This window comes from Lotus japonicus, chromosome 1 (assembly GCF_012489685.1).
Source record: "Lotus japonicus ecotype B-129 chromosome 1, LjGifu_v1.2".
In the NCBI taxonomy this organism is placed as follows: Eukaryota; Viridiplantae; Streptophyta; class Magnoliopsida; order Fabales; family Fabaceae; genus Lotus; species Lotus japonicus.
In genome coordinates this window covers 44,261,705-44,288,736 of record NC_080041.1, presented here as the reverse complement: position 1 = coordinate 44,288,736, position 27,032 = coordinate 44,261,705, and the positions used below count along the sequence as shown (strand labels likewise).

The following is a 27,032-nucleotide window of genomic DNA, read 5'->3' as shown; positions in this document are numbered from 1 at the left end:
AAGAGATCTTCATCAAAGGCTTTCTTCCTTAATTCTTCGATGCATGCTATGAAGGATGTCATTGCAATATTGATTTCAAGAGCAAATGAGATGTGAAGACTGTTATGCTTTAACCTCTATTTATAAGCTCAGTTCAGTCTCCAGAAGTTAATGCTGAAGCAGTTTCTCGAGGATTATTTATTGGTAACAGATGCTTACCTTTAACTCCTTGGCCGGTGGTAAATGTTTCACTCTCTCATTTAATCTTCTGCATATACATTAATTAAATACTTTTTCTTTAATCTTTTTATTTTTTTTCTCCATCTTTTTAAACTTAGACCTTCTCTAAGGGGGAGTACCTTGTACTTCAAGCTAAGTTTTTCACACCCCATGCTTTTTGCTTATGATAAAAAGGGGGATTACAACCCAGTTTTTGATGTGTAAGCTGTGTTAGTGTGATTTCTTTTTCTTTTGGAGAATTCAAGAGTTCCACCTTTATGACCATAGATTTGTCACTGGGCACATACAAGGAATACATTTTTACTTCTTTTAAAGTGATATTGGTTGACTCTATTACCTTTACCCTGCTCATGACTCTGAATACTTATGCGCTCTGATATTCTCACTCTGAACTCTTTTATTATTTAGCTCAGAATCTAGATATTAATAATGTTTTTATTAAGTCTTAGATTCAGGGGGACCTAAGCTCAGAATCAAGCTGTGACTTGGATTCAGAATGAGCAACATAAACCATTCACCTCAGGATAAGTTTATCTCTATTCTCTAAACTCTGAGTGAATTCCGTTTATTGTTTAAGAATTGTTCATCAAAATACTTGGTTTTCTCATCATCAAAAAGGAGGAGATTGTAAGATCAAGTTTTGATCATGTAGTACAACTCTATGTTTTGATGATTACATGTTAACTATTGTGTATGAACAATTATGATACTCTAACGTTGTTTTCTGAGGGTTTAAATGACAGGCTCTGACTCTGGTCTAATTACACATAAATCAGAAGCACTATGCTCAAAGAGTAACCTACGCAACGCTTTCGCACTCTCTATGTTCAATCTGAACAGTAGAATAAGCTTCAGAAGATCTAAAGATAGTTAAGCTCTGATATGGATTCAGATCACTTGAAGTTATGAAGACCAGAAGCTCTGAAGGTCCAGACGCTCTGAAGGTCCAGAAGCTCTGAAGGTTCAGAGGCTCTGAAGGTCCAGAGGCTCTGAAGATCTAGAAGCTGAGAAGTGAAGACTCTGAAGTCCAAGAGTAAGCTGGCTCTGAAGACCAAGTACTTCTCCTCTGAGTCCAGAAGCAGAAGTTACAAAGGTCAGAGGATCAAAGCTTCCCTCTGACTCTGATCACCAAGCTTCACAAGTTCCAACATGAAGCGTCGCTCTGATCAGAAGTCAACTAGGATAAAGGTCATGTCACTATCCAAAGTACAAAAGCAATTGTACTATCCTGACGACCTTACCTAACGTGTTCAGCCACAACAAAACCTGGAAATCCCAGATCTGCCCTCCAACGGTAGCATTCCATGCAACGTCTAAACCCTAATCCTTGGAGTATATAAAGAGGCTGAAGATTGAAAGATGCCGCCTAAGAAACTTTGTTCAAGCTCAAGCAATATTAAAATATTCTCTTAGCAATCTTTCTTCAAACTGTTCTTATTGTGTTTACTTTAGCTTTCTGAGAAGCATTTCTTTGTAAACCCAAAACTCTCAAACAGTTGTTTGTTTTTTCCTTAAGGAGACAAAGGTTCGTTAGATCCTTGAGAAGACTAAGAGAGTGAATCTTAGTGATAGCTAAGTCATTGTATTGTTAGTCACTTTGCAGGTTGCAAGTGCAGTTGTAACAAACTCTGATTAGTGGATTTCCTTCATTCTAAGAAGGAAGAAATCACCTTAACGGGTGGACTAGATTAGCTTGAGAGATTTATCAAGTGAACCAGGATAAAATCATTGTGTGCTTTCCTCAACTCTTATCTTAGCACTTTTATCTTCTGTGTTTGAAGAGATTTGTTAAAATCTGAAGTGGGAAAAGTTTTAGTTTGAAAACGCTATTCAAACCCCTCCCCTTCTATCGTTTTTCATACCTTCAATAATCGTTTGGTGAAATTGTTTATTTGATTCAATTGGGTGAAATTGTTTATCAAAAATCTATAAAATGTGTTTACTAAAAAATAAATTGTATGTTAATTAGTCCTGATCACATTGATGAAATTGACAAATTTGAGTGAATTTTAATGCTAATAATTTATCTTTTTTGTTTTTGTGACAATAATCAATTTTGGTGGCATCCATTTTCCACAAACAATCTTTTTCTCACATTGAACAACTTTTGTATGTATAGTTCTCCCACAACTCAAGAATTTTGGATCTGTCATCGCTAATTACACCATAGATTTCAGCCACCGCACCTAAGGTTGAGCAGCGAGCGGTTACGGTCGATTTCGGGCCCATTTTGGCCAAACCGACCAAAACCAAGATGTTAAAAACCAGATCCGTGACCGACCGTAGTTGATAACGAGTTCTTCGGGTTCGGGCCACGTCGGTGACGGGTTACACGGGCGGTTTGGGGCGGTTTCTCCATCCCAAACAAAAAAGATCAGCCTGAAAAAAATAGAGGAGAGGAACGAAGAGTTACAGGAAAAACACATCAGAAAGATCAACAAGTAACATTGAAGAACACATGAAACAAAATACACTGAAGATGAACAACCAAATACAGGGAAAAAATTAAGAACAATTGAATAAAAAAAGAAGAAGAAGAAACCACACAGTCCTTGCTCTCAGTGTCTATCTGACAAAAAGCTTTGATCTTGCGAGCCTCTAATCGAAGATGAGCTGAACAAAGAGAGGGCTTCAATCGAAGACGAACAGAACAACCTTTGGTCGAAGAAGAAGTAGGATTTGGTTCGCGGTGGTCTTGTCGAGTGTTGTTTGGGGAGTGTCGCCGTCGCCGTGCAAGGTTGAGGCGTCGCACGCCGCGGGACAACAACAGAGTGTGCGGCGCTGCTACTGCTAGTATGACAGTGGAGTGAAGTTTCTGTCTTCTTTCATTATGTTTGAGGGTTGGGAACGGTTGGCTAAATTGAAGCTTGGGAGAGTATTATTTGGGTAAGGCTTGAGTAATTAAGGAGATGAGATAAAGTAGCCTAGGGAAATGATGGTAATTGATAGACTTTTTAGGCTTTGCATAGATGGTAACGTGTAGCAGGTTTTATCATTTGATATTAAAAAGCAAGGTCATGTCATTGGCAGAGGTGCAAATTGCACTTTGGTTTTTTTATTACTATCTTTTTACATTTCGGGTGTATACGGGTACCGCTGGAGGAAAAATAGGAACCCGCACCCTACCGTATATAACCGCGTTAGGCAGTTTATTTCAACCCGTTGACCTGCCCGTTTCACTTTTTTTTATTGTCAGGTAAATCGGGTACGGGTCGAAATGGGCTTTTTGCTCAGCCCTAACCGCACCTGATCCAGGCCACCATCGAGCCTCCTTCGTCCCTTCTTGAAGATTATGCCCAACATGAACTAACCAAACCATCATACATCTTCCCCCTTCTTCCTCTTCCTCTTCCTCCTCCCACCCACAACCACAACCACCCCATACTCACCCCACCTGCTCCGTGCAATCTTCCTTCTTCTTTTCGCCATCCTAAAACTAAAACAGTTGCTATAGTAACATATCAAAAAATCCCTCTCAAACATTTCATTAAATAGTTTGAAATTACCATCCAAATAACCACCCCTTTACAACTCGGGCTCTTCACCTCCAATCAACATTTTGGTCCATTTGACCCATGAGAGGGATTTCAAGTTCTTGTATGGTGGTGAGCAACTTATATCCAGATGCATGTTGAGCTAAATCATTGGCCCCACAATATCCTCTCTTTGAACTTACATAATTAACATCAACAAAACTCCTATGTAATTGCAAAGCCTTCTCATGGTATTTGGCTAACTTAGGGTTGTTGCATTTGAATTCCCTAGTGAGTTGCTTAATAACGAGTTGGGAACCACCCATGATGTGAATAACCTGTTTGGAAAGTCTCAATAAATACATCCCTAAAATAAGTTCCTCATATTCAACCTGATTATTGGAGCAATCGATTGGAAGTTGTTGTGTAATATGTTAAGTTCAACTACGTTGAATGCATCGTCTATCTTATTTTGAAGGATAACAATTTTCAAGAGTAAATGAACTAACTAAATATATTATATGAATTGCATTTCAGGAAACATCGCTTAAAGATGACAAAAAGAAAATTCACCCACAAAGGAGAAAAGTCAATACGAAGATGAGGAGACTAGTCAAAGCACAAGCAAGGACAAAGCTGCAAGGAAAACGAAACAATCAAATGAATGTTGAATGGTTCATCTAGAAGAATCAGAAGAAGAGTCAAAGCATCAAGCCATCCTGAGTCAGCAAAGGAATGCTACATCTACAAGGCAAGTCAAGCAAAGAAAAGTGTCATCCTCCAGATCGTCTAAGAAGAAGAAGAAGAAGGATGTTCAAAGCTACAAAGCAACACGACTAGCAAAGGAATGCTATATCCACTGGATCGTCTATTTGAAGAAGGCATGCACTATGAAGAAGGAGAAGAAGATATCAAGAGACATGAAAAGTCGAATCGTCTAGACCATCTTCACAAAGGAAAGCCCAAGCTTCAAGCACATATTTGCAAGAGGATTCAAGCTTGGCAAGTTTAACCAAAGCTTCAAAGCTCATCTACAGAAGAAAATCAAAGAGCTTCAAGAACAAAATAAGATCTATGATCCGATCTGTGATCCTTCACTTTACAATCTTTCACCCCCATCCCGATGCTAAGTAAGATCCCAATCTTGACAACATTGCACTTGACTATGTGTCACCAACCAACAGACCCATACCAGATATTGCTACAAATGCCTTAATCACAAAGAACTTGACATTCAAACATTAGGAGAGGAAGACAAGTCTTGTCGAAAAACAAAATTTATAAGAAAGAGTGTTCTCATTCTCTCAAAATATTTCAAAGTCTAATTCTTCCATCAAAAGGGTCCTCTTGAAAATGAAAAAATAAAGAAAATGATCATTGCATAAGAGAAGACTTGTTGAATATTTACTAATAAGACTGTTAACAAAGAGAAAGTTCTCACACATATGTTGCAATCGTGATGTGTAAACTAGTAACAGGAACCTTACGAAGATTCAAAAGAGTTCATGAGATACCTGCCTCATAATTGTGTTTCTTAAAACTTTTTAATTTTCTCATGTGATGTTCAATAAAACATCTTGGCAAATATTTAATAATTGTTTTGTTAAAAAATATGAAAGAAACCCCAATCAATGTTCATTTGAAATAGTATATCATGGGAAATCATTAATCATCAAACTTCCACATCATAAAGAGGAAATTCAAATATTAAATGTTAAACCGCATTGCATCACATGAACTAGCACAAGATCCAAGTGTTATAGGTAACTCACGCAACTGCACCCCGTGATCCAACGTGTTGGTCAATCTGCAAGTGTACAGATATCTCCGTGTTTTAATATCAAATCCACAGGGACTGTGAGTGAGAATCGTGGGTTTAAGCGCAAAGTTTGCAAGTTTCAAAAGCAATAAAAGATTCAATTGTTTGGTTAGGTTGTTGTGACAAGAGATTGTCAAGAAAGTAATTGTTAAGGTGATGAAAATATTAATTGATAAAGATGCCTTGGGTTATCGATCATCTAATCCACTCTAGCCAACCTATCCTATGCAAATGAGACCTTGATTCATTCCTTATTGTTCTAGCCTAGTTAACTACTTGTTGATGCCTCATACAAGCAATTCCCTCAAACTGAAAGTTAGGCCAAATTCATTGTGTACCTAATCATGCATTTGAGGATCTAAGTTCTTTATGTTCAGGCAAACAAAATCCAACCCTCACTCTATTCCTAGTAGCAAGCATAGAAGAGTAAATCTCAATTCATGTCCCCAAACTACAACAATCTTCCGATATGATTATAGTCTAGTCTATAGCAAGATGTACACTCAAGCTAAGCATGCAAATGGAATTGAAATTCAAGGTAGAATCAAGAACAAAGACATAGAGATAGGAATTATAACTAGAGTTTCATAGAATCACTTAAACCCAAAGCAAAAAGTAAACTAGCCACTCATGGCTAGTTAGTCCATACAATGAAATGTAAAAAAACCTAAGAAATTACAAGGTGGAAGCTTCCCACAAGCCCCAAAGCTCTTCCTCAGCTTCTAAACTTGGTAAAATTCTAAGGAAATGATCAAAAGTTATGAATAAAATGGCAAAAGCCTTATTTATAGGCAAAAAGGTCGAGCAAGGGCGCTCAAGCGCTGCCCTGGGGCGCCTGAGCGCTCCCTAGGCAGAAGCTAGTAACCCTGCATCTGGAAGGTTGGCGCTTGAGCACCAGACATGGGCGCTTGAGCGCCAGCTACTCGCTAAAAAGGCTTTCTATCTTCTTGTAACCCCCCTTTGATTGTTTCCATCAATTCTTCAAGCTTTTTGGCCTTCCCTCTTCATGAGTTACCGGCTGAAATACTTAAGGACCAAGACAAGGAAAAATATCAAGAAATTCAAAGGGTTAAAAGCATAATAGTCCTCACAATTCAATGGAAAACACATGCAAGACCTAAACTTTATAAAAATGCAAGAAAGACCCTTATAAAACTACAAGATTACCAAAACTAAACAAAAACTCAAATAAAGATAACAATGCATGAAACACTACATGAGACAAAGAGAAAAGACTCAAAACTCACAAAGAAATGACCTTAAAAATACTAAAATATGGTCATCACAACGCCCACCATGTATGTCAAGATGGTTTAATCTAAGAAAAGTGTTGTCACTAGCTGGTGTTGCCATTGTCTGTTCACTCCGGTTGGATGGTGAGCCAACACTTCTGCTTGTTGACATTGATTGACCAGAAAATGTAGCTCCACGACTTGGCAGCTCCTCCTTCTCTTCCTCTGGACATATTTTCTTGGGATGTGTTCCCATTGGTAAGTTTCTTAACTTTGGGCTTAGCACTAGATCCTAATGATAACCACTGAATTTAATTTAACAGGAGATTTGACGTTTCCCTAGAGGTTCCTTGTACAATATCAAGTACATGAATAAACCATTAGACCATCCACAATGGTTAAACAAAAAATGTTTTGTTTAACCCTTTTCTACCCCACTTTTTCTCTTCCCAACACTCCACATCATCTTCTCTCTCCAATTCAACAAACTTTCAACAATTACCCACTCCAATGGTTTTGTTTAACTCTCAACACCCTACCCCACCACTCACCACTCACCCTACCCCACCACTTTTTTATTTCACATTTTTATTTAATTTTATATTTTTGTTTTTATAATTACATAAAATTACAATTATCGATTTAAATTAAATTAAAACAATAAACACTTAACGATTTTATTTTTTTTAAATATAGACTTTTTTTTTTAAAATATAGACTATAATTTTTTTTTTCTTAACTTAAAACGCAAGACAACAAACTAAGCATACAAGAATTTATTTTATTTTCTTAAAATAAAATGCAAGACAACAAACTAAGCACACAATATCTTAAAATGCAAGACAAGGAAAAACTAAGCACACAACACACAAATAACGTAAATAGTACGATACAAATCATCTTCAATCCTGAGACATTCCAAACTTTGCCCAGATGTGCTTCACTAGATCTGCTTGCAGTTCATGATGAACATTTGAATCACGCAACTCGGATCTAGCACGCACATGATTTGCAAAAGCGGGTAAAACCTCGGTCGAGTATGGTTGCTGTGTACTAGATCCACCTTCCCCAGATTGCTCAAAATCGGTCCAACGTTGAGCATATGTATCTCGTTCATCCTCGACAATCATATTATGTAATATGATGCATGACCTCATAATGATACTCAAGTCATCTATGTCCCACAAGCGAGCTGGTTCACGGATGATTTGAAAACGAGCTTGAAGAACTCCAAATGCACGTTCGATGTCCTTCCGACATCCCTCCTGAACTTTTGCAAATAACTTATCGGGTTCACTTTGAGGAAGTCTAATCGTTTTGATGAAAGTTGGATAAGAAGGATAGATACCATCGGCTAGATAGTATGCCATATTATAGGGACGTTGATTCACAACGAAATTCACAGCTGGAGTCTTTCCCTGTTCCACGTCATCAAACACTGGTGACCGATCTAGAACGTTTATGTCGTTCAACGTTCCAGGACATCCAAAAAAGGCATGCCAGATCCATAGGTCATAAGTTGCAACTGCTTCAAGAATAACTGTTGTGGTTCCCTTATCCCCTCTAGTAAATTGACCTTCCCATGCTTTAGGACAATTTTTCCACTCCCAGTGCATGCAGTCAATACTCCCGATCATGCCTGGGAACCCCCGCATGTCATTAGCATGTAATATCCTTTGCAGGTCTTCTTGGGTTGGTGCTCTCAGGTACTGTTGCTCATACAATCGTATGATTCCTTTACAGAATCTACGTAAACACTCCAATGCTGTAGTACCTCCAATTTTGATGTACTCATCGACCGCATCTGCTGCCACACCATATGCTAACATTCGCATTGCTGTGGTACATTTTGCTAAGGGTGATATACCTTGTTTATTGGCTGCATCAACGCGTTGGGTGAAGTAGTTATCACTACTTGAAAGGTCATCAACGATTCGAAGGAAAAGATGCTTTTGCATCCGGTACCGACGACGAAACATTGCATCGTCATATGTAGGCTCATTGGCAAAGTAGTCGCCAATTAGCATCTGGTTTGCCGCTGTATGATCTCTACCGAGATATTTTCTACTACGAGGTGCAGCATCTTCTCGAATTTTTCTTCGACGCTCTCTAAATCGGTTGAGTACATAAGCTTCTTCAATTTGACTATTTTGAATGTATGCTGCAAGATCAAAAGGACACTCAGATGGATCCATTTTTTGTGAAATTTGAAGTAGATTGGAAGAGATTTGGGATATTGGTACATCAATGGAGCTATGAGTCCATATAAGTAGGTACATTGAATGGTGGTTGAGTGCCGGATTTGAAATAAGTTATCAACCAGAGTTAATTATCGGAAAAGGACAAGATTCGAATTGAGTGGCACATATTCAAACACAGTTACCCGAGAATCATAAAAGCCAAACACTACTGACCTAACACCACGGGCAAATTATTAAAGCAAACACTACAGACTTGACACCACTGGTGGATTTGAAATAAGTTATCAACCAGAGTTAATTATCGGAAAAGGACAAGATTCGAATTGAGTGGCACATATTCAAACACAGTTACCCGAGAATCATAAAAGCCAAACACTACTGACCTAACACCACGGGCAAATTATTAAAGCAAACACTACAGACTTGACACCACTGGTGGATTTGAAATAAGTTATCAACCAGAGTTAATTATCGGAAAAGGACAAGATTCGAATTGAGTGGCACATATTCAAACACAGTTACCCATACATTAAAGCAAACATTACATAGCTGTCACCACTTGAAAATTATTAAAGCAAACATTAAAGCAAACATTAAAGCAAACACTACAGACTTCACACCACTGACAAGTTTGACCGATTACAGACAAAGACTCGCTTGAAATTAATTTCCAAATAGCTCTTTGGACAACTGCTCTAACAACTCTTTCTTACGGTCACTGAGATGCTCTTCCGAAGTTAGCTTTAGATACATACTAACTTTCTTAGCATTAGTCTTCTCTTTCATCGCATTAGTCTTCTCTTTCATCAATTCGTTAGTCTCTGCTTGCACCAATGCTATCTTTTCCAATTTTTCAAGCTCTTTCTCCTTGAAATGGATATAAGAATCCCACTCTTTGTCCACCACCTCGTCAGCATCTTCTCTAATTTTCTTTTTACTCTTTTTTTTAGCTGCCTCCCTACCCATTGGACGAGGAATTGATCCTATAGAGTTTGAGCCACTTGCATCACTGTCGTGTGATCTCTTAGATCCACTACTTCTCGAGCCACTATTTCCTCCTACCTGACTACAAAAACGTGGTTGATCACGGAGAACGCGCCATTCTTCCATCAAAGTAAATTGACCAATCTTCCCACTTGCGTATAATTCCTGCGCTCTTGCGATAACATCATCCTCCGACCAACCGCTTCGATGCTCACGCTTAGCGCTATCATAAGCGCCAATCCATTTACCCAGTCTTGTGTTCATATAATTCCAACGGTTTCGGCAGGCAACCCAATCGCGCGGAGGATCGAATGAGCAATGCTCATTACAATACTCAGCGATATCTCTCCAAAATGTTTCTCCTTTCTGGTTTCTTCCGACAACACTGTTTGTTCCGCAATTAATCCACCCACTAATTAGCACTAGATTTTGTGGAGTGTTCCATGCGGGTAAATGGGCTTTTTTGCTCTTAGGAGTGATTTCATTGACTTCATTATCAGCTGACCCGCCACCAAGATTGACTTGTGTTGAAAATTCCGGAAATTCCGCTACATCAACACTCGGAACATTTTCAGGAACCACTGGCATATAACCACTAGACTGAGGTGTTTGAGATGAATATCTCACAGATCCATAAGATGGATGAGAGTTTGGAACAATTGATGACTGGTTAAAATTTTGTATGTTTTGAGGAGGTTGGTACGAATATTGATTCGGATCTGGATAATAGTTTGGATTTCGAGGACGTTGGTTGGAGAATTGATGGGGGACTTGATAATAGTTTGGATTTTGAGGACGTTGGTTGAACAATTGATGTGGGACTTGATAATTGGTGGGATTTTGAGGATGTTGGTAAGAAATTTGATTTGGATCTTCATAGTTGTTGTGGTTTTGGTTGTAAAATGGGTTGTTTGAAGAATTCTGGGTGTTGAAATGGGGATTGTTGGGATCCATTTCAATACAAATGCTAATAGATAGATAAATAAGATGGTGAGAGAGATAATAAGAGAGTGAAAAAACTTGGTTTTTTTTTCTGTGTCCAAATCAAACGAACCAAGTCTCTATTTATAGAGAAAAAAAAATCATGAATTTTGGTATAATTTTTTTTTTCAGAAAATATTTTTTTTGATGAAATAATTGAGTTCAAAAGATAAGGAAAAACGAAATCCGGACTGACCAACCACAGGCTGCCACGTGGCAGGGGCAGAAAAAGCCGTCTTCTCTCTCCTACAGACAAGGCGCGTCACGCGCCTTGTCTGCGCGTGCTGTACACGCGCCTGCGGTGGCCACTGGCCTTGCGCCACGTGGCACACCGCAGGCTCCTTTTTTTTGTTGAAAATCTTCAACATTTTCTCCCTCTCTCTCCTCTTTCAACTAAATCCAACCAACCATTGCATGGGTTCAACAACTTTCAACATGTTTCAACATGGCATTAAACATGCCATTGTACATGGTCTTAGTGCAACCAATATCAACATAAGATAACCTGTATGAAAGGACAAAAAGTAATAGATATTAAAGAGAGCACCAAACTCCAAACACACATGATCCACCTGCTGGTGTTCTCCCCATACTCTCATAGTAATAGTTTATTTATTTATTTTATTTCCATCTGTCATTTGGGAAGAGAAGAAAATTATGAAATCAAAGAAGTTTAAGAAAACATAAGCATTATTCAAAACAAAATCAAGGAAACTATATATATGCTTCATCCTATCAACAACCAAAGCAAAGCCAAGCATATATATAGATAATCAAAGCTACAAATACTCAACAAAGATGTGCAATTCAGTTTGGTTTGATGCAGAAGAGGGGAGGTGGGGAAAATGCATGTCAATAGAGGAAGAGTATCTACAATATAACATGAGCATGCTCGGTTAAGCTTTTGACATGCCTAGACTAAAATGACAACCTGACTTAAAGCTGGTCTATTCAAACCGATAGATAACCAAGAACAAGGAGTAGGATTTATTTTTTTATTTAAAAAATAAACAGAAATTAGGGTGTGTGTTAAACCTACTATAACCATTTTGTACTGCATCAGGATTTGAATAAAGTGGTGTACAGCAAAAATTAAAACTTATTTTTTTCCAGTTGAGCAAGAGAAGTAAAATCAGATAGAATATCTAAGAGGATCAATATCATATATAGATGGCAGACTATGTACCTTACATGTAGACCATATAAATATCCTCACTCCCATAACATAAGTAAGTTATGTCGTGAAGAGGCTCAGATGGGCATAAGTAGACTAAGAATTCAACCATACACTACAACTTTAATATTTTATTTATACACACTGATTGGGAATGGGAACGCAAGTGACAGAAGTCCATCCAGGTCCGACTACTTCACCCAACTCCCATTTTTCATCATCATCATACTCGATATCCACCTTGCAAATCGGAAGGTTGGATGCCACTGTGCCATAGTATAACATATTAACATACAAGGAATAGCACCAAGGAGTGGTATGAAATACTAGAATTGTATAACAAACCTAAAAGAACAAAACTTACTTAAATAAACAACAGCAATTCAAAAACATGGAGTCTATTGTCGACAAGAATCCAACTCATATCAATTAGCTAAAAATTAAAATTTCCAGACAAGATGGAGATATTATATTTATGGAAGCAAGATCAACCAAATAGAATCAACACAAGAATTCAAATCAAATTTCTCAGTTCACTAGCACTATCAACCAGAGGCACAAAGACTAACCAAATTCTCAAAATTTTACTTGTCAAATTGCAATTCCATATATATTCTCAAAAGCATAATCAGTAAGCTTTTATTCCAAACAAGTTCAACAATTCAGCATGGAATTAAAAGCTATCTAAATGAATAAACTTTCCACAATAATATGTCAAATCATAACTAACTATCCCACAATAATATATCAATCAAACAAACATGGTTCTTTCTCCAATACAATATCAATTTAGAAACTTCAGCCATGAATACGACATTAGGAAGAAACAACATGGAATAATAACAATAATTTGATATATAGTACAACAACCTATAAGCTTCCAAACAACATATATTGATCAATTTATAAGTAATTATGCTCATAGTTATCATCATCATATTACTTATGAAGTTATTTATAAGTAACTATTATCATGGTTATCATCACCATATTACTAGGACAAACGTGAGCATCATACCAAAATTTTACAACATTTCACCTATTTTATAACAGCATATGTAGTCTAATCTTCAAGCCTGAATTCATCACTACTTTAATTTCCAAATGAATGCAATATATAAGAGGAAAATCACACATCTTTATCTATCAACTCTTTTACATAGGTAACTTGAAACCTTATAAAAATCATAGTAATTATGCACATATTATAATTTCACGAAGTATGTTGTTCAAAAGATAAAACTTATGTCAATCATGTTAATGTAATTAATTAAATAAATATTAAAACTCTTAAATTTATATGAAATTCAAAGGAATTCGAGCACTGAAACTCAAAATTGAATCAAATCTTAAGTAAACTGCAGGTTGGATCCAATAGAAGTTAAAACTAAAATCTTAAGTAACACTTAGGAGTTAGGACATCTATGTTGTGCACAAACATCAAATTTTCAACATTCGATTATATTTCACTAAAACAAAGCAACATACCTATTAGCAGATTCAATATGGCATTAACAACTTTAACACTGTTTTGAGATGCAAATAAGTAACATAAGAAAGGGGGGTTTGAATTGTGTACTTGAAATTTACGTTTTAAAACTTTGGTTTATGAAAAGAATATAAGTTCTTTTAAGAAAATATTAAGTATGACTTTTCGTAAACTGTTTACTGCAGCGGAAATAAGTTAGTAAAGCAGAGCGATCAGCACACAAAGATTTATACTGCTTCACCCTAAACGATTGGGCTACGTCTAGTACTTGGCCATCACCAAGATTTTCACTAGCAAGTATCAAGGACTTCTCTAATACAAGTATTCAACATTACTTCTCCCACAAGTGTTATCACGGACTTCTCCAAGTATTCTACAGGACTCCTCCTACAAGTATTAATCAGGACTTCTCCAATAATCTTACAAAGATTAAATCACTCTACAGAATTTCTCTTCGTTCAAGAGTAGTGGTAGAGAATTTATGGTAGTGGAACTCTAAGTGTTTGGGTTCAGATCTGACTTTGAATCACTTAAGAGTTCTTAAACTAAGTGATAGGAGAATAAAAAGATTTGACTCTTTTAAGGTACAAGGTTCTCTCTTTCACTTACAGAAGTAAAGGCTTGTGTTTGACTCTTAGAAACTTTCTGCTTGAGCTTTGAATGCTTTTGAGAAGATTAGAATAAATGCTTGAGTTCTTGTTCTTTCAGAATTAATTCTCTTAGTCTTCAATCTTCAAGAGTGCCTTATATACTCGCTTGCTAGTGTTGTAGCCGTTGTGAGACAAAATCCAACCGTTGCTCTAGCCGTTGTGAAATGAGATCAAGTCGTTGATTCAAATGGCTTTGGTTGGTAGCTCCATTTAATGCGAGCTCAGAAGTAAGTCTATCCTTTAGCCGTAAAGTTGATGTTTGTCAGCTATTAGGTGGTGATAGACTTGGGCCACTTTTCATATATGAGACAATTGGGAAATATGATGTTGACGGCTTGTACTTTTCCCTTGTTGGTCAGCGTGCCTTTAGCTGAAGTAAACTAGTCTTCACATGATCTGATTTGAATATAAGTAAATTGGTTTCCTTTTGATTTGAATGTTGGGCAACTGGTTACAATTAAACTTTAACTTTGGCGCTCAAAATTTGTCTTCAATAAATCTGATTGATGATGTGGCATTTGACGGTCAAAGACTTGAATCTTGAGTGAGAGTCAGTTTGCTTCCCAAACTATTTTGTAACTTCTGAAGCTTTACTTTTTGAGATGATAGAACGTTGAAGCATATAACACTGCTTGAGTTTCTCCTGAAATTCAAATGCTATAGTGAATTCAATTTTCAGTGGGACTTTTATAAAATTGTTATAATCAAAATAAGATTTTAAAAACGTTATGATGCGTTTGAACTTAACATGTTTCATACTCGATAACTCAATCAGGCAATCACCGTGAACCAAGCAATATTTCCTAAGCTCGAAAACAAAAATTTTAACTCATATCATTCTCTGCCATGAAACCAATGTACTCAAAAGCAAGAAAATAAAACGAGTCATGAAACATGAAACCCTATCACAATACCTTCACCTACAACACTTTAAATAAGATTCAGAAAATGGCTTCATCGCGACACACATGGAGTTTGCATGGTGCTAAACAACCAATTTCCATAGCACAAAACTAAATTACCTGCAATCAAATTCGTAGCCCTAACAACATGCACAACAAAAAAATCCAAAGTGCTAAGGGTAGGACAGTACCCAAAGAGTTAGGAATTAAGAATAAAAATACACTTTATGAGCATTATTAAAGCTTTGATGCCATGGTAAGATACCTTCAAAGGGGATGAATGAATGAGACCGTGTGGGCTGGAGTGGAGAGAAGGTTCTGCGCAATGAATCAAACACTCACAGAAACAATCACAAAATTGAAACTGTTGAAGAAAATGAGAGAGTGAGGACGAGACTGAAACGTTAGCGCGCAGAGAGGGAAAGAAATGGAAACAATGAAAACTGAGTGAGCGCGAGAGAAAAGAAAGGCTTAATTCCATTTTGGGCCCCTGATCTTTCAAAAATGAGCGATCGGGGCCCCCCGTGTTTAAACGTAGTGGTCAGGCACCCCAACGTTTCAAAAACGTGCGTTCCAAGTCCTTATGTTAAGTGCCGTTAGTTTGACCAAACGGAGTCAGTGACGTGGATTTTCTTTTTCATTTTAACATTATCTTTTTAACCCAAAAATTCCCCCCAATTCACAAACACGATTCTCCCCAATTTTTACCCTAATTTCATCCTAATTTAACACAGATTCATTGGAAATTGAATGATAGGGGTAATTTATTAATAATAAGAAAAGCAGGAAAGATGAACAATCTCCACTAAGATGTTGCCAAGAACACAGCTCATTACAGAGAGATACTCTCCCTCACAAATGGCCATATCCACTCACTCCAAACCACAGGATACCCGCACACGGTAACTAACTCACCCACCACCCTCCTTGGACCCCACCCGCATAACAAACTTCCCACTTACAGCATGTGTCTTAGGCCTCATTTGAGCCTTCTCTTGTAAATCTACAATATCTTGGGTCCTTAAATCAATTGTTCAATGGGTTCAAGGCTTGGGTCCCGATCACTTATATAATTTATCTGTTTGTGTCTTTGAACCCTTTCCCTGTGCTTGTGGACTTCAGCATGGTGTCTGGACTCTGGATCCTGTATACTATACTCATTAACCACAGCACTGGATGAAGACAGCAAAAACAGGCTTAAGAGGAAAATGAAAAAAGAAGGCATTGAATTTGTATTGTACCATTATCTTAACAATATTCATTTTTCTCTGCAGGCATTGTATTTGTATTGTACCCTTAGCTTAACAATATCCTCTCAATCTCTCTTCTCTTGCTAAATTAGGATGAAATTAGGGTAAAAATTGGGGAGAATCGTGTTTGTGAATTGGGGGAGAATTTTTGGGTTAAAAAGATAATGTTAAAATGAAAAAGAAAATCCACGTCACTGGCTCCGTTTGGTCAAACTAACGGCACTTAACATAAGGACTTAGAACGCACGTTTTTAAAACGTTGGGGTGCCTGACTGTTACGTTTAAACACGGGGGCCCCGATCGCTCATTTTTGAAAGATCAAGGGCCCAAAATGAAATTAAGCCGAAAAGAAAAAGACGAGACAAAAAGTTTTTTTACGATTAAAATTAAGTAATAATTAGATTATATTTTAAATTAAAAATAAATTACACCAATATATATATATATATATTAATACGAGAGTATATTTATTTTTAATTCAGAATTAGTTTTTTTGTTTATTATGTATAATTATGGGCAGTTTTTTTGTGGAACTTCCGGGCAAAAGAAAAAGGTTAGCTTGGAGAAATTGCGAATGTTGGTGTCTAACGAATATTCGTCTCACATCTAATTTGGGTAAATACCTAAAGTACCTTTGATCCACTTACTGGCTAATAGGGAAAGGTTTGATTTAATATTTGATAAAACTCAGCAATGTTTGCCCTTTTGGAAGACAAATACTATGAGCCTAACTGGGAAGAACACGGTCACGAATCTGCGGTGTTTTCTCTCCCCTCTTATTATATACTCCCTCCGGTCCTATTTATAAGCAGTAAAAAAAAAATTCACATAGTTTAAGAAATGTAGTTAAACTAGATAAAATGCATTAAATTTGTCTTGAATTAAAATAAACTTACAAAATTACCCTTTGTTATTAGTATTGGAAAGTGGGAAAGAGAGAGAATAATTAATGAGGCACATTTTACAAGTTAGAATTAATAAGGGCATCATTGGAAAAAAATAATTAATATAGCTCAAACTTTCATTTGGTTCTTATAAAAAGGACCAAGATTTTTCTTCTTTTTCATGCTTATAAATAGGACCGGAGGGAGTATGAATGATGCATTTTTCGAGGTATGTTTGCTCTCACTTGGAATTAATTCATATGAGATTTATTTAGGGCACTAAGGAGGGTCACAAGAGTTTTAGCCACGTCTCTTAGGACAAGCTGTGCTCCCTTAGGGTATGTTTGGATTGATGGAACATAATGGAACGGAGCGGAATGGAACACGAAGGAACGGAATGGAGTGGAATGGAACGGAGTAAATTTCTTATTCCATTGTTTGGGTATTTTATGATGGAGCGGAGGAAAATTACCACTCTATTGTTTGGGTTATGGACGGAGTGGTACAAGTTATTATTATTATTTTTCCTATATTACCCTTACTATAAAACTATTAACTATTAATTGCTCTATTTCAAAAAAAATATCTTCACTCATCTTTTCTTTTTTTCGAGTAGAAATAGTGACACCCTTATTTTCTTACTTAGAACCATCCCAATTTTACCATTAGGTGTTCATTTCTTATGGTTGTTTATACTCCAATATTAATAAACAAGATTTAGATGAATTAATGTAAAAAAAATAAAATAGAAGAGCAAGACAGATAATGAGAGCGAACAACTAAATAACAAAAAAAAGCCAAAAAAAACTTAGCAGGTAAGTAGCAGATAGCAGAACGTGGGAAAGGGGTTATTTTCAACGTGGGAGAGTGGGTTAATGAGGGGTATATTAGTATTTTTATAATTTTACAAGACATTAGTTCTTTTGCTCCATTCCATTCCTCCCAAATTGGGAGGGAGCAAAAGTGGGGGAAAGTAATGGAACATAATGGAATTGATACCATTGGTTTCCATCTAATTCCATCCTTTTTTTAATTACACAAACAATGGATCTTTCAAACCCCTCTCTCCCTTCCGCTCCACTCCATCCCCTTCCCCCAATCCAAACGAAGCCTTAAGAAACAAGGGGGAATGAACACTAGTATGTAAAAATATGGCTTAAATAAGTTTTTGGTCCCTAACCTTTACTAAATGCTTGGTTTTCGTCCCTCGCCGGAGCAAAGGTGGGTTTTAGTCCCTAACCTTTGTCAAAAGGTTTGGTTTTGGTCCCTCCGAAGCTTTGGGTCAACGCCGGAGCTCCGGTGGCCCATGTGGCATGGCCACGTGGGATTAATGAGCTGATGTGGAATTTATTTTTTCATTTAAATAATAAAAAAACCTAATTAACCTAAATAATTAATCCCTAATTAATTTCATAACTTAATTAAACTTGAAAACCTCCGTCATGTTTCGATGAACTCGAGGAAACCCCTTCTCAGTTAACAATACAATCACTCAGTTCTCTCATTCTCATTTCTTCAATTCATTCATTCATTTCCCAATTACCACACAATGGCTCACCTTCTCCAAACTCCCTTCATCCCTTCTTCCTCCACCGTCCTCCGCCGCGCCAGCGGCACCGGAGAACTGCCCACCTCGTCTTCCGTGCAAAGATCCGTGAGATTTTCATGCCGACGCTCAGCTCCACCATGACGGAAGGCAAAATCGTCTCCTGGATCAAGTCCGAAGGTGACAAGCTCTCCAAAGGCGACAACATCGTCGTCGAGTCCGACAAGGCTGACATGGACATCGAAACCTTCTACGACGGTTACCTCGCCGCCATCGTCGTCGCCACTGTCGGTTGCTGCAATGCAGCCGAATGAAGAGGAGAGAAAATTGGGATTTTAGATCTGGATCTATGAAGCAATACTTGCTGGTTTCTTAACTGTTTAATCTGTGGAACATGGTTTGCTATCTCCTCCAGAAGCTTCAAACGATCTTTTTCACTTTCTCTGTTCTCCGCAAAAAAAGTTAATTTTTCTTTTTCATGTTTTACCATCCTTAGCCTTTCTCCGAGAATTTCAATCTCATTGTCAATCTTTAACTTTTCATTATGAACTGCACATGAAGAATCACTTCCAGAATCAGAAGGCAAAGTTTTGCATCTTGAGTTAGAGAACATAGATAACTGACTAGCAAACCAGCAAGTATTGCATTGCAGATCTGGAATTTTTTTTTTGGTAAGCCAAAGATTGTATTAAAAGGGAGTACAAGCATTGCAGATCTGGAATGGCTTTGGTTTTTTTTTGCAAGGGCTGGAGTTGTTGGGTTTTAGTATGAGATTTGCAGATCTGGAATGGTTACTGCTATGTCCTATGGGTATCTTTGATAGAAGGTTTTTTTCTGGGTTTGCTGAAGATGAGGATGAAGAAGCACTGGAAAGCACTGGTTTTTTTTCTTCTGGCCTGATGGAGATGAATATGAAGATTAATGATGAAGAGCAAAATCTGGGTTTTTGATGAAGAAAACATGGAGATAAAGTGTTTTGTAATTAATAATTAGGTGAAAGATTACTTAGGTTAATTTCCTTTTTTTTTAATTTAAATGAAAATAAAATTAACACCTGGCTTCATTAATACATGTGGCCATGCCACATGGGCCACCGGAGCTCCGGCGTTGACCCAGAGCTCCGGAGGGACCAAAACCAAACCTTTTGACAAAGGTTAGGGACTAAAACCCACCTTTGCTCCGGTGAGGGACGAAAACCAAGCATTTAGTAAAGGTTAGGGACCAAAAACTTATTTAAGCCTAAAAATATTTATAGGAAGTACAAACAAAAACTAAGGGCTCGTTTGGCACGCCGTATTAGGCATGATAGTATAAGCTTATACAATACATTATGAGTTTATCCATTGTTTGGTGATGACATTGTATTGTATAAGCTTATCCATCAAAGTCCCCTTATACGTTAAAATGACGTATTATTTAATCCATCATGTGAGTGATGGATAAGACATGATAAGGTTGCGACGTATAAGTCACCATCACCACCACCCTCTATTGCTGCCAACTTACACCACCATTGGCACCACCACCACCACCACCACCATCCGATCACCGCCGCCGCCGCCACCACCGCCCTACCGTCACCACTGGTGTTGCCACCACCACCACCACCGCCGCCCTACCGCCACCACCACCATAATCGCCGCCACCACCGACACCACAACCACCACCCTATCGCCACCACCACCACCACCACCACCATTGCCTCCACCCTCCACCGTCACCACCACCCTACTAAGCCGCCACCGCCTTACTACCACCACCACACTCTATCGTCGCCAACACCACAACCACCATCGCTGCCACCACCGCCACCACCGATGTTGCCGCCACCGCCCTACCGCCACCACAACCACCACCCTATCGCCACCACCACCATAATTATCGCCACCACTCTATTGCCACCACCGACACCACAACCACCACCCTATCGCCGCCACCACCACCACCACCACCATTGCCTCCACCCTCCACTGTAGCCGCCACCGCCTTACCACCACCACCACCACCCTATCATCACCACCACCACAACCACCATCGCTGCCACCACCACCACCAACCTATCTCCACTGTCACCACCACCGCCACCAACACCAACCTACCACCATTGCCACCACCACCACCAACCTACCACTACTTCCATCACCACCGCCACCACCGTTATAATCACCTCCATATTTGATTTTTATTTTATATCATTATTCAATACTTCATTAAACATAAAATTGCATTAATTTAAACGATATGGTAAATTATACAGTGTACGTCCAAACGCTGGATAGTATAAGAAAATTATCAGGGCTTATACTATCAGGCCTAATACTATCAGGCCTTATACTATCAGGCCTTATACTATACGTCGCACCAAACGGGCCCTAAAAATTGGTATTTTTATGGCCAACATTGTTTTCAAAAGATTCTAGTTGGTATCTTATATTTTTGGAACCCAAAGCACGCTATTCTCTCAACTAGAATTATGAGCAACGCCAAAGATCTTCAGTCGGTGGCAATATTAGTTTCAACTTTCAAATGACAAGCAAAAGTTTAAACTAACAATTCTTTATTAAACAACCAGCGGTGTTGTACTTGTAATACTTCTAACACTTATTATATGTGAAGACAAGGACCTCATTAACCAGGTCATAAGTAAGCAGGGTTCCTTGGAGTTGGTTACTACCAATCACGGTAAGAGCAGAACTTTTGCCTTCCGCAAACGATAGGCAAATTGTGCCTTCTTCTGCTTGGAAAAGTGTCTGGTTGTTATTCAACTTATAAGATACAAAATTCTCACCCGCAATATTGCCATTTTCAAAGTAAAATTCAATGGTTGGATAAACGTTGGATGGATCATCTTTATAACAAAACTCTAACCCATCATACCCTGGCTTCTTCACAAGATCATGATCTACTCTGCGCACCTCTGACCTAAACACACTATAAGCATCGCTTGGCAAATAAGTTAGAGTTGTTCCTATATCAATGATAATCCCACCATCATAGTTTAGGCCATAACCCCAAACTTTTGATTGAATATCTAACATAAACCCATTAATTGATATACCCACAAACTGCAAAAAGTAATAGTAAGGGTGTGCATCGTTCTCTTTCAAGGGAACCATAACCGAATTGTTATCTTCTATGAAAGGCAGAGTGTGATCATAGAACTCAATAGAGGAAGGTTGATCTGAACCTGATCCAAGTCTTACAGGACAAAAAGAAAATGCCTTTGCATTGAGTTGACTTTGGACTGAAAGGGGACCACGTCCTAAACCAAAAACCCCTGAGAATTGAGTCATAAATGGACCCTTATATGAATCTCCACATCCCATGATGAAGTTCTTTATCTCTGCATTGGAATGTTCAAATATAAGTGTATCAGTGACCATCACCCCGAAAGAGCGAGATTCGTTGCCGGATCTGACATTGTACCTACATTTCCACCCTGTGCAGTTTCCGAAAACCTGATCCCTCATCATTGGGATCAAGCATGTGTCAGAGTAACAACCAAGCTCTTTGTAAGTGCTTGATGCTCGAGTGATGAAGAGAGGGCGTTGCATCGGGTAACAGCTACTGCAAGGGGCACACTGGAACCATGATATGGGGCTACCTATGTCCACCCTAAGAAATACAATCTGCACTGGAGTGCCAATCAATAAGAATGTTGCATAGGCATCAATAACAGGGTATGCATTTGTTGTGGCTTCCATGATTGTGTTATTGGTCATTCTATTGTGGTATAGTGGGATGCTAATGATTGGTATAGAAGGAGAGGGTGGGGCAGAGGCAGAATGGGATTGAGGAATTAATAATAATACTGCATAACATAATGTTAATAAAATATCCATTTTTATTATTATTAAAGGTGAATGGCTTAGTGTGTAAATTACTAATATATATTTTGTTGCATTGAGTTTATGATTCCTTGAATGATTCTAAACTCTTGCAGTTAGCTATTTCACATAGGTTGTACGGCTCATCTTAAATGTATTGGTTTTGAATTCAGGATCATTTGATGAGCCTTGGGTTTTGGTAACTCATTCTATTTGCATGGTTCATATCCAACATGGAGAACAAGCCTGCACAAGTGAAGCACCAATCTGCTTATGGGGTCTACGGGTAGGGATTGTTAACTGAGTTAGAATTAGTTGTTGGAGCATGTGTTTATCATGTGATCAGTTAGTTAGACAGTTAATTAATGCAGGTTTAATAGTTAATTACTCGTGTTTTATACTTTGTAGGCGTCTTAGGCTAAATTGAAAATTGAACAGTAATGATGTGTTTAAGAATGTCATAATGGTTTGAGAGCTGGCAGTTAAACAATACTCACTCCGTTCCAGAAAGTTTGTTGTTTTGCACCATTTTTCAATATCCAAAAATGTTTGTTGTTTTAAAAAACCAATGCATTTTTTGCTAATTTTTTCCACCTATACCCTCATTTAATACATTTTCTCTCAATTATCACATTTCATATTAACCAACCACAACTCTTATCTATTAATTACATTCTTCTCTATCTAAGTATAATTTAATAGTTGCACATCATACTAGTAAAATTAAATAATGACAATCTAGTCAAATTATACTATCAATAATTGTTTTCTTACTCTTTGTGTCACAACCTTAAACTACAAACTTTCTGGAACGAAGGGAGTAATGATTTGATAGCTTAGACATAATGTGATGGCTCTTCACATGACAAATATTCACTATCTCATAGTCGCCCCCAATTTTATCTGGCTCTTTTTTATTTTTGTCTTATTTTAATTTGGAAAAAGTTGATTAGTTAATTAAGATTAAAAGCTCAGACATAATTTTTATTGAGTTTAATTTTGATGCAATGACGGTGTAAAGTTTTTTTACACCGTCAACCAATCAGATTTCAAGGATGTGAGAAAATCTCTCTTTTCATTTAATTTCATTAATTGACGTGGCATATCCTTGAAATCTGATTGGTTGACGGTGTAAAAAAACTTTACACCGTCGGTGCATCAAACTTTTTCTCTAATCTTAAATCAATTCACATCTCATAAAATGAGGAAATATCCCCACAATCAAGCAATTGCATTGAAGTTGGCAATCAAATCATTAATACAAGTTCGAATATCAGGAAAGACATTAGTTGGGAGGGCACCCTTTGCTGCGGTTCCTTCGAGGGTTGTGAAAAAAATGTTTATAGCTAAAATTTTCTTGTCACTTTACAAAGAATTTTTTATTTTCAGCAGCAAAATACTTAAATTCATTTTCCCCATTCTTTTCTTCTGAAACTCTATGACTAGCTATTTTATTCATTCCGCATTCAAATAAACGGTTCACATATCAGCCGGCCAAACACATGAGGTAGCAGAGCAGAGCAGGGAAATTTCCCTATGTTATGGGCCTTATGGCTTTGTGCGCTATTAAACTCATAGTCAATCAATATTCCATGAAGTAAAGTCCAAAATATGTATAGAAGAAATTCAGAGAGAGAGAGAGACAATTTTGGCGCTGTGCTAATGTCTAATGATATATAAATCTAAATAAAGAACAGAGGAGAGAGAGAGGGGGAGAGATAGAAAATGGATGTGAAGAAAATTGTGGTGGTAGTAGAAGATGTAGATGCAGCTAGAACTGCTCTACAATGGGCTCTTAGAAATGTCATTCGCCATGGTGACACAATCACTTTGCTCCATGTCTACCACTCCACAAGATCAAGAAGCAGAAGCAGAGCTCGTCTTCTTCGCCTCAACGGCTTCCGGTTAGCCCTTTCCTTTCAAGAGATGTGCAGCAACTACCCCAACGTACATACATAACCTCTTTCTTCTAACTTCACTTCTTTGTTTCTCTTTAGAATTTCCATTATTATTAACGGATATGTGTCATAATCTTAGGATTGTGTTGCAGACAAAGGTTGAGATCATTGTCACGGAAGGGGACCAAGAAGGAACCAAGGTTGCTGCTACGGTCCAAGAGATTGGAGCTTCAATGCTTGTGGTTGGACTCCATGATCACAGTTTTCTTTACAAGTGAGTCCTATTCTGAAAACATTTCCAAGTTCATAGATCAATTTAGTGCATTTTTGGAAATCGTGATCGAGCGAACCAAAAGCTAAGAAAAACCGCTTCTGTCCACTATATTTTGTCTTTGTCATCTTGACCTATGGGTGGTGAGATCAATGAACACCTTTTTTTTCTGAAAAGATCAATGAACACCTTAAATTCAATGTTCTTTGCATACATATTTGGGTAGAATAGGAATTATTGGTTCTAATTAGCGGTCAATAACTACCTGATGGGTTCTGGGGATTTCACTTCAATTACATCTTTCTCAGTGATCTGGCTGATCCTGACCTTAAGAATTGTGTTGTGTTCATCCAATTGCTTTAAATTACAAAAGTTTCTGTTTATGCAAGCGAACTTTAGAAATTGGTCAACAAAGAACCTTGGCAGATGCACGGGTCTTCTTTTAATGGTGACAAAACAAGCCTGAAGAAGTTTTTGGGATCACACTTTGAATTGACAGATACAACTTCTCTCAACTTTCACGTTTGTCTACCATTATTTTGTCACACTGTAATTTTTTACCATGCATTCAAACATGCAGTTATGCGTTCAGAAACGACTATGGTCTAAACATGTAACATTACTATCTACAAAGTTAATGCATCACAAAAGAGCCTTCTAGAGCAGGAAGGCTCCATCCAATTTATTTATACAAGACAAATATGACATCTAAGCTGGCTCCAACACTGAGGAACATTTAAGTTTTAACTCAGACAATTGATGTGGAGTGGCTTCAGCAAATAATTAAACATTGCATTTTATTTTGTGTCCTAATCAGATACCAAATGCATTGATTTCAGATTGTTTCTTTTGTTTACTTTTACCAATGCAACTGCAACTTAACGCAGTGTTTTTTATTCATATGTGACAGATTCGCCATGGCCCATTCCCATAAAAGTATAGCCAGCAACTTCAACTGCAGAGTACTTGCCATCAAGCACCCTCATTCTGACCACATGATTTCTTCTGCAGTAGCTGTTTTAGACAGTTCAACCAACATGGACTTTTCACAAATTGACATTTCTCAATTACAGTAAGTTTCATGACAATTAATCTCAATAATTCCTTAACTTAACTTCATATTAGAAATTTATACGTCTAAATATTATTCTTGTACATTGCTTCCACATGCTGTTTGAGTGAAAGAAAAAAAACCCATTTATAGCGTAGCTATGTTTGTTTTTATCAAAAGGAACTTTCTTTATCAATTGAGAGCATAATGGATGGTACAAACATGCAACAAAGGTTTCTTAATACAGCTTCAAACAACTCAGTTTTAGAATTGAATTGCAGAGTCCCTCATATCACTCCACCAAAAATTCCGTACCGAATCTGCCCTATTCCGTCTGCAATTATTTGGAGATCAAGGAGAACTAGGAGAAGATGAAGGACTCAAATTCCTTTCAGAGTATTTATTTTGTTTTGTTTCCCAAGGTATCCAACGACAGACAGCCAAAAGACTAATTCTTCGAGAATCTAAAATCACGTTAAGTGAGTTGCACTCACAACAAATATTCCTCCGTACGAGCCTTGATGATACTTTTTTAATACTTTCAAATTTCCTATACTTTAGGTTCACCTGCCACACACACATGATAAACATTTGACATAGTATACTTGGCTGTTTATGTCTACATTTTTCTGATTGTGGAAAGAATCTTGTTGTATAAATAACATCACCTTCTTACAGATTTGATGAGTGGGGTAGAGTTTTCAATTTTTTCTCTGTCTTTTATGATCTGAATCTTACACCTCATAGATAACGCCGAAGATGCCATGACATTGTCACTGCCTCACCACACAGCATTATTTTTCTCACTTGATCAAGCTTTTCCTTCTTAAATATGTTTTTAGTCTTTGTCATTTAAAAAAAATCTAAAAAAAATTTGATTGGATTCTTATAAAATAGATTTTTTTTTTCAGAAAGCAAAATGATATATATATTAGTTTAGTTCAAAGCTGCAGAGATGATCATAAGTCTGAATAGTAATAATCCTAGAAGGTTTTCAAAAGAGTTTTCATTTTAGTTTAGTTCAAAGTGTACTACCAGTCCAGATCCCGACCATAGTGCTTAATTATATAAGAACAGAACAGAGAAATAACTTATATCTAACATATTTAGCATGTTCCTACTTCCCGATCAACTTCCTCAGGGAAGAAATCTCTTACAGAACCATTGAGGATCAATTGCAA

The 27,032-nt window shown here is 37.5% G+C and overlaps 3 protein-coding genes and 1 long non-coding RNA gene across 4 annotated transcripts; 1 reads left to right on the top strand and 3 right to left on the bottom strand.

Annotated features, from left to right (window-relative positions):
* Positions 1-2,167: 2,167 nt before the first annotated feature.
* LOC130731850 (uncharacterized) lies at positions 2,168-3,292 on the bottom strand. The gene is made up of 2 exons (XR_009016849.1): positions 2,767-3,292; positions 2,168-2,598 (listed from the first exon to the last, which is right to left on the bottom strand). It is a non-coding gene; the product is annotated as an uncharacterized LOC130731850 (long non-coding RNA).
* A 4,216-nt stretch (positions 3,293-7,508) lies between these two features.
* On the bottom strand, positions 7,509-8,993 carry LOC130729402 (uncharacterized). Its single transcript, XM_057581190.1, has one exon. The coding sequence runs from the start codon at positions 8,936-8,938 to the stop codon at positions 7,646-7,648; it is 1,293 nt and encodes a 430-aa protein (XP_057437173.1). The 5' UTR covers positions 8,939-8,993; the 3' UTR covers positions 7,509-7,645.
* Positions 8,994-11,329: 2,336 nt separating this feature from the next.
* On the bottom strand, positions 11,330-22,508 carry LOC130736415 (aspartic proteinase CDR1-like). The gene is made up of 3 exons (XM_057588253.1): positions 21,593-22,508; positions 18,817-19,099; positions 11,330-11,414 (listed from the first exon to the last, which is right to left on the bottom strand). Exons 1-3 carry the CDS (start codon positions 22,506-22,508, stop codon positions 11,330-11,332), a joined length of 1,284 nt encoding a protein of 427 aa, XP_057444236.1.
* A 1,629-nt stretch (positions 22,509-24,137) lies between these two features.
* Positions 24,138-26,558, top strand: LOC130729326 (uncharacterized). The gene is made up of 4 exons (XM_057581077.1): positions 24,138-24,578; positions 24,682-24,803; positions 25,711-25,872; positions 26,133-26,558. The coding sequence occupies exons 1-4, from the start codon at positions 24,357-24,359 to the stop codon at positions 26,224-26,226; spliced, it is 600 nt and encodes a 199-aa protein (XP_057437060.1). The 5' UTR covers positions 24,138-24,356; the 3' UTR covers positions 26,227-26,558.
* Positions 26,559-27,032: the final 474 nt, after the last annotated feature.